General features: G+C 38.7%; 1 protein-coding gene across 1 annotated transcript; it reads right to left on the bottom strand.

Moving 5' to 3' along the window:
• Nucleotides 1–5531, bottom strand: LOC135467003 (uncharacterized). The gene is made up of 12 exons (XM_064744756.1): nucleotides 5319–5531; nucleotides 4956–5098; nucleotides 4005–4097; nucleotides 3411–3570; nucleotides 3109–3154; nucleotides 2637–2804; nucleotides 2285–2340; nucleotides 1826–1966; nucleotides 1401–1572; nucleotides 960–1064; nucleotides 527–546; nucleotides 1–61 (listed from the first exon to the last, which is right to left on the bottom strand). Exons 1-12 carry the CDS (start codon nucleotides 5489–5491, stop codon nucleotides 1–3), a joined length of 1338 nt encoding a protein of 445 aa, XP_064600826.1. The 5' UTR covers nucleotides 5492–5531.
• Between the last annotated feature and the right edge of the window lie 6120 nt (nucleotides 5532–11651).

Genomic DNA, 11651 nt, shown 5'->3' with positions numbered 1-11651 from the left:
TCACATCCAGTTCTGTGGCCCATAGCGGAACTCCAGCTTCTGCAAGTCTGTCGAGTCTTTGCTATTAGATAAAGAAAAGTACATTAATTAAAAAGAATGCATCGTCAACGTGTAAGGCCAAGTAAAACGTAAAACGCCAAGCAAATAAATAAATTAGAACTGCCTGCTGTGAGGCCTTTCACAACTTTTACTCCATTACAGAGCTATTTGTGACACGTCAGAGTTGCAACAGCCGTTCATTAACGCAGTTATTCTGTTATATTAAGATGCGTAGTTAAATGACGGAAAATCGTGGAAAGTAAACTAGGCAGTTAAAGAGCATATGCTTGTCTACTTACCTTCTCATTCTTTGTTAATGAATGGGCTTAAATTTCTGTTTCTGAAATTGGGTTATGTCATTTAAATGCTTGAAACTAGAAAACTACTCATGGTAACTTAAAAAGGTACAACCATCAAGAAAAAAGCATATCTTCGGGCTAGAATTTGGCGCAAATCGCAAATTCTAGCTCTTATTGTTTCTACTTACAGGCCATGTAAATTGCGTAACTTCAAAGCAATAAATTCCTTTTTTTTTCCACTATATCTCAAAAAATTATAAATACAGCCCAAAAAAAGAGAAACAAAACAGATTCGGAATCATCAGCCCGAAACAAATTGGAATATCAATGGCGAGCTTAAAACATTTTAGCGGAGTTTAATTACTTTTACAAACTATAAATAAGTAGAATTTCTCTATATGCAGATCATGTTTCAAAAGCACGAGTAAATTGTTACTTGAGCTTTGAACTTGGAAACCAAATAAAGCATATCAGTAATAATCGAGATTAAGACAGTGACATGTAGTTTTGTTCACCAATTCGCGTTTTATTGCCGATGCATCGAGTCCTCTAGGATAATGCAGTCAAAATGGGAATCCATCTCTGTAACAAGTTACATCACGTTATACATGGTGTACATACCTTCATTAGCGTGGGGACCGGTGGTGAATTAAAATGACACTGTAGTCCAAGGCCACCTATGTATGTATTGGATGCTTTGAAGTCCTTAGCTTGTGTGAAGTAAGCCTGTCAATAGATGGTGTAGATTTATGGGTGCAGCCGAACCATACAATATATACAAACGTCTGTCCACTAATCTACATCCGCGCAGGCACTATGCATAATATATACAAATGAATAATGAATAAAATAAATGTGATCGCCTAATATTTATGGTTCAATTTCACCTGAAAACCAAAAAAGACTTCGTCGAGCAAAAAAAAAAAAACTGGTGCAACAGGTACACATATTAAATCAATTATCACTTGTTGCAACGGTATTTTAGAACTTTGTAAGAGAAACCTGTATTTACATCAAACAGCAATGCGAAGCACTTTTTATGCGACAAAGAACATTGTTCACCTCCGTATGACCTCCGCCAGCAACGACGTCATAATCGTTGAGGAACAGTTTGACATCCGGGTCGTACTGATGGACCAGACGGAAAATCTTCTTGCTATAATCCAGGTCGTGGAATTTGTTCTCGTAGTACTGACCGTGAAGTAACTCGTTGTTCACGTCCCAATGTTCTACCCTTTGGGGAAAACAGTTTTTTGAGGGAGATTTTACAAGAGAATGTGACGGTATTTCATTTTTAACCGTTTTAGTACCAGGAACGGTCACACACTTCTAATGACAGATGTAATTGTTCCAATGTTGTTCACCAATTAGGAAACCTTCTATTTGACAAAAATACTGCTTTATGCGGTCATGACACTCATTAGACGTTAATAACTTAGATAGGGAGGAAAAATTATCCAAGGTATGTATATGTAGACTATACTCACAGGTCCTTGAAATGCGTCACGGTGTTCTGGATGTGTTTGTTAACTTCCGCTTGAATCTCGCTTAGAGGCAAGGGAAGTACCCAGGAGGGCACGTTCCGCTCCTGTGCGCCCCATATCAAAGTTGTGCCTCGAACTTTGATCCTAATTTTGAAAAGATTTCTTTGTTAAACAATGTATGTGTAATTAACTAGAATAAATAAAATTTCTGGACAACGAAGGCAATTTAAAGAAGCATTATCGAGAAACTAAAGCCTAGAAACATGTTCGCAAAAATCACTCTTCCGCGTAGAATAATAGATGTATAACGTGGGTAGATGTATAACCGATTTCATCGGTTATGACGAAACAAAGGGATGTCGTGGGTGTGTCTGTACAAGACGAAGTACGAAGTAAAAACGTGCTTCTGTTTTATTAAAACTATGAAGCCTTCTTTCTCTACATATCAAATTCATACGTTACCCGTGACTTCTCATCCTGCGTAGAGCTGCTTCTGCTACACTGTAATCCACATGCCCCTGTAAGAGATCAACGGATAAATTCAAGTACTGTTCACGGCAGTGTAACTATTCTGTCGGGTGGTTTCCCCAGTGTCTTTGCCATGTCGTTACAGCGAATCATAGTCTTTTATACAGAGAGACATCTTTTATACAAACAGACACATTCCTGATAGGATCTTTGACAGAATAATGTTGAAAGTGATCCTAAACCCTAATCAAATAAGCACAACTTTATTAACGTTTGGGCTTAAGTATCCGTTTTTGACCAATGAAACGCTCTGTAACAAGTTTGAACCCTGACGCTGAATACGTACACGGGATTTCTCTAGTTGTGGCCATTTCAGGGCGTTTTCTAACACTGCCCAGTTGTAATTGTCGAAGATAAATTGACGATATTTCTGATCAGATCCACTGTTGTTTTTATTCATCAACCAGGCAACGACTGTCGAGCCGAAGGGAAACGAGTGTCTTTTCTGCTTGATCTAATGAGAAAAAATAAGAGACCCTTTTAACAGTAGACTAAGTCTTTAAACTCACAAGTTTTCGAAGCAGAAGTTGAGAACTACCATGACACCATATGGTTTTAACATCTGCATTATCTAGGAATTTTTCTAGGTATTGTTTTGAATATTCCTATGAACACTAACGAAACGTGACAAGATTGAATACTGAGCATACCTTCGTTACGAAAATGAGTAATGTATAAGGTCAAAGATCAGTTCACGAAATGATTTCCTACGAACGTAATTCTAACATAGTGTAAAAATGACTTCCCAAATAGCTTACTTCAACGGTAATAGAATTTGCATCCACGCCACTGTCTCTAGTAACCCTATAATAAAATGAAAACAAATGTAAAGCTGTGATAAACATTAAAATGAAAGTACCTAGTTTAAGTTTAAGTGATCTTCAATGCATTGTAATTTAAGATGAAGACAACGGAAAGTCAAATTCAGACGATGATTTAGTAATATCTGTAGAAAAAGATTGCAAAGAATCAAGTATAAAAAAACGACTATCCAAAAACTGGTTATTTATTGCTTCATAAAAAATGTGTTTTTAGTAATTGTTAACAAAACTGCACTTACTTGACGTGAATGTTACTTTTCCGTATTTTGTCTATCCTGGCGTTTGCCTCGGCCACCCAGTTGTTGTTGTTGACGTGGATCTCTGTCATGGAAGCGTCGTCAACGAGAAAACCAAGGCCAGGTTCAGGGCCCTGGAAGTAGATCCGACTGGTCTTCATCTCTGAAAAGGGAAAAAAAGAGAACAGCTCTAACACCAAATGAGGACATATATTATTAAGACGTACAGCATAGAGAGAAAAACCAAAGCGGCGATGACAGTGTGACAGCTGGCAAATGGTAGTTGCCAATTTAGCATGCTGCCTTGAGTACATATTTAGACATGTAAGAAATGCTTACGAAATATACTCTCAAAAGTATTTCACCCTTACATCCGTGTAACTATAAGAAAACTCTTCACAATGCCTTAAACTTTTTCTTAAACTTGTCTTGTGGGAATTGTTTTCGATCGGTTAAGCAACACAGTACAAGCTGAGGCCACCTACAGCCTAATGTACGACGCAAAGATGCAATGCTTGTAAACGACTAATATCGTAAAGTTTTTAGATAGATACAACTTCTCCAGTGGCTAAGACTAGATTGTTGCCACTAACTTACCATGCGGAACCGCCATTTCTCCAGACAGATGTATCCAACCAGTCTTTATGGAGACGGGAATTCGCGAGGATATCGTATCGTAACTATGGTGACCTGTACATGACGAGAAAGCATCAGTGATAAGTAAGCACTTACACAGATTGTACTATATGCACAGGTATATTTGTGTACTTACATGGCGGTAACACTGGACTTTGTTCCACATATTATATCATTCAGAAAGAACGGGCATTACTATTTATTTTCTTGATTGGTGTTTTTCCCCATACTCAAGAATATTTCACTTATACGACGACTTATGGTCGGAAACCAGGCAGAGCATGGAGGAAACCCACGACCATCCGCAGGTTGCGACATACTATATGTCCCATATAGAGGAAACCAGAAAAAGCTGGACTTGAACTCCTGGGTCAGTGAGAAATTCCACAGTGAAAACCATAACTATTGCATGAGTGAAGAAGAACGTTAATCTATATAAGAGAATAAGCCACCTGGCGAGGATGTACTATCCATTTTTTGGTTAAAACCTGGGCATTACTTGCAGCTTACTGACCCTAAAACCCACCCTCCCACCCCCAACGTACAATCAGAGAGGAAGTAATCCTATAGGCACAGAGGGGTTATCTAAGACAGCACGATAGAGTCAAGAGCTGAGTTCAATGCAGTATACTTGAGACTACATCTTGCTACAGTAACGATCTTTTATTAAAAAGTAAATCGAAATATCTTCCGAAAGTTTCGTTGCATTCCGTGAAATCACTGTCAGTGCTTTTAAGCCCTTTCTCCTTTGTCTTACTGACATATTTTACCGCACCATCAGGAAACACCTTATCAATGTCGCAGAAGTAAAGAACCAGTAATTTTGACGTATTTTATGTGGAGCCCCTCTTCTTTTCTGTAGGCTACCATAGTGATGCTCATGTGAAATCCCACAGTAAGATATACATATACCATTCTGAAGCTGATGGTCCACTGCAATCTCAATATGCTGAATGTTACTATTGTCATTGATCATTTTCACCCAGGCCTCCAAGTGATACACCCGTCCTGCTACAGTAGGGACCGTCTGGCTTGGACCTTGGTAGTATAACTTCCTGAAAGAATCAAGGTCATTTGGTGGTACTCTGCTGAAGCCAGTACATCTGTATTGCATATATAGGATCTCAGAATCTATCTTAATTCCTCTATTTAAGAATTTATTTGAATATTTCGACTCGTAATGTTTCCTTTAGATTTTCTTCGTCAGGAATACGATATACCTTATGCAAATGGACTTTTTTATGCAAATGGATTCTTTTTCATTTCTAAACTGACCTCTGTGTAACTTTCAGTGCATGGCTTCCTACGTGATGGTCAGTGGTCAGCTCACAGTGGATTGACCAACAGTTCCAGTCAGACAAGGTCTCAAATCCGGAATTTTTCAGCAGCTCTTGTGCGCTGACCAGAGTGACGATGACCGTCAACAGAGTCACCACCCACAGCGTCATGGTTAAAATTTGCCAGAAGCTGTTGATCCCAATGTGTTGAGTTAAATGGAATCTTTCGTGTCAATAACCGTCTAATCTACACCGCAGACACCAGATGTACACTTCCCATAGGAACCTTGTCATATCTATATGATTTTGCGTTTCCTAATGTTTCTGTACACCGTAAAGTGAAAAAATATTTCGTAGCTTTGATAAGAATACACACTAAAGCTTAGATAAAATTCTTCTGTTTTCTGCTCAAGTGAAAGTAAAATGTTTTATTGTTCAATTTCCACACTTTCTTTCTGGTTTATAATCTTCCTTTTATGTGCATTTAAATACGGTTAAAAAGTTACTGATTAACTTTGATCAACTGTTTGACAATATGTTCAACATTACTATATTTCCCACGTTAACAAGACTCTTCCCAATCGCGTGAAAATATATCAGTGTCTGATACACAGCAGTACCTGTGAAATACCGTTACCTCTTCGCTTTTCGAACATTGCTGTATGGAAAGTATAACGTATAGCGGAAAAGACTACATCGCTTGGATCGACTTGTTTCAATATGAAATGTTCCCTGTTGACATACATGTAGGATGTCTCTCATGCCAATAACTGAGAATATTCTATACGACTGACGACTATATGTATGCTCGGGGTTTTACATCGTAATCACTAATTTTTCAGTCATATAACGACGATAAGTCATAAGTCCTGTTAACATATGTTATGTCAGGGTCATGCCGCCATAGTACAGCCGCCAATGAAGCATCATGCCAAAGACACCAGACATGACACCCCATCCAGTCACCTTATACTGACAGCAGGCCAGCCAGTCAGATTTCTAACCTCTCAGTGCTGAGCGCCAACCTGATCCGACCAGGGTTTGCTCCCAGGTCTTTCGACTTCGAAGCGGACGTTCTATTAAGCCACCGAAGAGATCTCGAGTCACATGTAAACCCTGAAACGGAGAGAAGGACGTTTGCATATTATTTTGTGTTCTTCGCGTTCTTACAGCTCATGTTGGAAGATTTCTGTTGATATTATAGTCTTTCATCCGTTGTATGCGTTGTGTCCCTGACTAAGAACTTTTGGGCGTGTTGTGTGTACAGGAATTACAATAACGGGCATTCGACTTCATGGAAATCTATAGAGAAAATACGTAACAGACTGCAGGGATGAATGAGACGTCACACTGGAAATGCAGCCTCGAGAGTTGCGTTTTTCAATTTGTATTTATTTTGATGATAATCTATCAACGTAATCCAAAATAAAAATATTTCCGATGCTTTATATACCAATACAGTTTTATGGGATGAAGACAAATGAATTGTCTTCCGGTATCAGTTCATAACTGACGAGTATACGGTGGTGTCAAATCGAAAAATCGACAGTGTAGTGATATGTTTTGCCCACAGTCGAAACGAAGTCGAATATCGCATATTCCCGATTACATCGGCTGTTTTGAAATGTGCCCCTCTAAGGTCTGAAGTGGTAGTGGTGACTTCTACTGAAACTAATACATTAATGTTTCATGATGCGCGTTTGTAGTTCACACGAGGACCGTGGTCCATAAATTGTTTAATCGAAATCCAAGATCTACGGAAAACTAGCAATGACTTCTTGACATGGATCTCATCAGTGTACACTACCAATAATGTAAGTGTTACCGAAATGTTCTCCCCAGTCAACTTTTTTCCATTCTTTTCTGGTTTGGTTTTTGGCGGTCCACACTGGATTAATCATATCGCCGTGGTGTCACCTTGTTGCGGGTTTGAGGTTTTAATGACGTCTAGTAGTGCCCTCTCAATGGAAAGCCAGGTCGATGACACAGTACACGAATAAAATATGGCAAACAGATTGCTAAGCGCCATATATATATATATATATATATATATATATATATATATATATATATATATATATATATATATATATATATATATTGTTTGATCACATTTGAATGGTGAGCTAAATCCGTTGTCTTATTTTTCTGAGACCTACACTGACTTGCCACGGGCCATATCCATCTTTTACTGTTACTCGAAATTTGTAGTAACAGGACAGTAATAGCCGGAAATAAACTGAGTAGACCGAGAAGAAAGTACCTTTTGTTCACGTTGTAGACATCTTCCAGACAACCATTTTGATTGTGACATGCTTTGCATCCCTCATTCATATGTAGCGGTTTCAGTGGCCAATACATGACTAAACAGACTGCCGGGTTTCAGATTTAATTTGACTTTTTAAAAATAAAACACAAAACTTGCATTTCTGAGTATAAATCTTTTAAACGGCAAAATTTCTTAGTTGATTATTACTTTTAACTCCCTTAAAATGAAAAGTCTTTCATCTATGGTTGATCTTGACTTCAACTTTGCGGTAAAATGCCTAAAGGAAATACCCTGACATCTCGCCCTGACACTAGGGCCGCGCCGTTTCTTCTCCAGCGATGCTTGCTCCAGGAACCCCAAGTCAGGATGCCCTCTACCGCTGGGTGCGAAAATAACATCCAGTAAGCTTGGTCAGCCCTCTGATGCTCATCATCGCTCATCACACCCAGACCGGCCGGATAGCACAGTTGGTTGGTCGGGAGCGGTAGATCCGTGATCAATTCTGCGTCGAGTCACACCTAAGACTTTAAAAGAGGAAGTTGTAATTTCCTCGCTTGACGTTGAGCATGAAGATATAGGATATATTTAGGATAATACAACGACTGGTTGACCCGTATAAGTATAATGGCCCGCTTGGGCGGGGCGGCTTACCGGTAAGTCATTTCAATGAAGCAGCACTAGATTTCCAACAGCGGTGGAAATCCGCGCTGCAACAAGGAGGCACATCACATACACCCTAAGAATTCCTTCGTCGTCATATGACTGAAAAATTGTCGAGCACGACGTTAAACCCTAAGCACTCACTCTCTCATCACATCCACCTCTGTTACCCATAAAGGCACTACAGCTTAGGCCAGACGGTCAACTCTTTGCTGAAGCGAATTTGCATTATTATTACTAAAACCCTTTTTAGGACAGACATGCGTTTCGATGATTTTCGCCAATTATCACACAAATGCTATGTAATGACTCAAAATTTGAAAAACACTGTACAGTAAATGTCGGCTTAGTTCATAAAATAAGCATTACAACATATTGAGTGCAAGTTATATACATTGTTGTATATTGTAAACATAATTGATGAAATATGAACATACCTGATGACTGCACGTAATTCATCGATTAAAATGTTTGTGGTTGTGTCTATTGTACCATGGGTCTGTGGGCATTGAGTGCGTTTATCTTTTACTCTGACAACAGCTTGAATCTATAGGCCTGATCTCACAATCCCTCTCATCAAAGAAAATTTATGTTAATCACGAATCAGTTAATTGTATGAAATCACCCACCAAGTGTATATCAGTGGTTTACCTTAATTAACATAGGAATTGGCGGTGAATCAAACTGACATTGAACGCCCATGACTCACATGTGCGTATTCGACGTTTTGAAATCCTTGCGTTGGGGTATATACGCCGGTGGAAGTTAATTATCTCTAATATTCATCCATCTTGTTAAACTGAATTGAATAATAGTGTACCGGTATACACCATTTTCAGGTCATTCAATAGTTAACCTATTTAAAACAGAAAGCAAATACAAGGAATAAATGTCACTGGCACGGTGAGAAGAAAACACAACAGTGAACGGTTTATCGTAAGTAGGCCTAAATGAAGAACTGCGCCCGTATATATCAAAAAATTTAGACTTAAATGTAAGTGCTTAATAAGCCAAACTCAGAACAGGAAAGAAAATTACCAAATTACGGTTGGTACACTCTTCTGTAGCATAGTATCAATGTACAAAGTCTCCTAGAGCAAATCATCTTAGCTGTGTTTGAATTTTTGACCTTAAGTCTTAAGACTTTTGATAAATATGCCCCCTGGTGGCATTAAACCCCAAGGACGGGTGTTGCGTCCCGTGGGGTCAGTAGGCCTATGAATAAGATGATTGTACCCACATTATATAATCACATTTAATAAGCATTAAGATTTGTGACCAAGGCTACCAACACAAGCTGGTTAATGGGTAACATGAAGTGGGAATATTTTTGCTGAAACGTATAGATTATCAAGTACAGATTAATGAAAACACTTGTATGAAAGTGGAGAAGAATACCATAATCCGCCTGATCATAAGACTCATCAAACTTCTATTATTCTATGATTTAAAAAAAAAACTCTACATAAAATGTTAGTTTCTAACTTGCGTGTAGCCGCCTCCTGCGACGACGTAATAATCGTTGAGGAACACCCTGACATCCGGGTCGTAGGGCCGGACCAATCGGAAAATCTTCCGGGTGTATTCCGTATCGTGGAATTGGTTCGCGTAGAAGTGGCCGTGAAGTAACCCGTTGAATACGTCCCAATGTTCTGCTCTACAACACAAAAGCTGTTTTTGATCTGATAATCCCTGTGAAAGAATTAGGTGATACTGTTAAGTACGACAATGTTTCATCCACAAAGTTTATACTTCGTCGTCATATGAATGAAAAATTGTTTAGGTACGACGTTGAACCCCATGCACTCACTCACTCACTCACTCACTCACAAAGCTTATACAAGGCGTGCATATTTCAAGAAAGCATATTGTAATAGTTTCTATATTATATGCGCATTAAATTACGTTAAGTGAGATTTCCCCTGCAAAAAGTATATTTCTATTGCTTACAATATCGTCTTTATGTACAAGCTCTTGGAGCGTGTAACTAAGTTTTGAATGTGTTTCTTGACTTCAGCCTTGTTCTCACTTGCTGGTAGGGGAGTTAACCACTTTCAGTGTCAAGTTGCCGAGGCGCCCCAAATAAGGTTATGACCTCTAACCTTCAGTCTGGAACAGGAAGAACATACTAATAAGCATCAGCACTCTGTATGAATGCATTAGCCTACAATGACACATTTCAAGGTTTTATTGTGCATAATGAAATTGTCAGCGACAATGTGTGTTGATTTTATAAATAAACCGATAGGCTGTGAACTTCTATTTTAGTTAACACTATTCCATTTTTGTTGTTTGGTTTAGGTGAAGATCTAAAGTGATGAACGTAACAGAGCAACCCTGGAATCGAAGAAAGCGCTTTTACAAATAGACTAACATTGGAATTCGCGTTGGTGTGCTTACAGATATAGTCAGCAGTTACACTGATAAAAGGTTCAGGTTCTGCGTGACAATATTAAAGGTACAATTATATAAACGACCGAACCGTGACTCCTCAAATGTCGTATCGCCTTTTCAGACGTGACATTGTCCAAGTGACCCGGAAAGAATGTCTTCAATTTTACATTCATAAGAAACATTCAACTTTAACAATTCGTCATAAAAGAACAATAAAGTCTTAATTTCTTCCAAACTGCTAATGAAAAAAGCCTTGGTTTATTTTTTAACGCCATATCCAAGAATTCAAATTTTTGTTCTTATAATGTGCTCTTTACAACATCTCCTCTACACACTCTTTTATCCAAAGAGCCTTATGACTTGCCGTGGGCTTGTATATTCTGGGAACACGTTTCACGGGATGGTTAAACGCCAAACGGCACTATTTTTTGTTGGCTGGCTGGTTGGTTAATGTCCATTCAGTTGAATGATGTCCGCCACAAACCATATACGGACACGAATGAACAATGCAAGCAAAATAAAGAAGAAATTAAGATGAAGGTGCACGCACATGATGTAAATAGACTGGTAAAGCAGGTGGCTGCATGCAGCAAAAAGGCACTAAAGGCATTAAATACCATACTTTGTTCCAGTATGTTCACTCCATGGCACTCTCGATCACCGCCCAGTTCTAATTGTCGTAATAATCTGCTGATACTCCTCGTTTGGTCCAAGGGTTTACAACTGTCCCCAACGGAAATGAGCAATTTTTCTGTGTAATCTGAAAAAATAAATAATACATTCGTTCAATATCTGAAACCGTTACTTTTTCTAAGTGCTTTTATCAAAGTATGAAAGTTTCGACGCTATTTGAAGATATGCGAATAGTGAATTTCCCGTAACTTTTTAGCATCCACACCACTGTCAGTCGTCACCCTGAATTGCAAAGTCTGAAGGCAACATTGTCTTTGTCAGATCGTTAATACTTTCAAGGGAAATTTTCGCCTTGTCACCATTGTCAGCTACAAC

The sequence above is a fragment of the Liolophura sinensis genome, chromosome 6, assembly GCF_032854445.1.
Source record: "Liolophura sinensis isolate JHLJ2023 chromosome 6, CUHK_Ljap_v2, whole genome shotgun sequence".
Taxonomy (NCBI): Eukaryota; Metazoa; Mollusca; class Polyplacophora; order Chitonida; family Chitonidae; genus Liolophura; species Liolophura sinensis.
Note: the sequence above shows the minus strand (reverse complement) of the source record. Positions and strands in the feature narration are given on the sequence as shown.

Excerpts from the sequence above, each read along its gene's own strand:
- LOC135467003 (XM_064744756.1), bottom strand. The coding sequence starts at position 5,491 with ATGACGCTGTGGGTGGTGACTCTGTTGACGGTCATCGTCACTCTGGTC. Across the intron at positions 5,099-5,318 it reads GCACTGAAAGTTACACAGAG|GAAGTTATACTACCAAGGTC; the intron begins GTCAGTTTAGAA and ends TGATTCTTTCAG. Across the intron at positions 547-959 it reads CGGTCCCCACGCTAATGAAG|TTACGCAATTTACATGGCCT; the intron begins GTATGTACACCA and ends ATTGCTTTGAAG.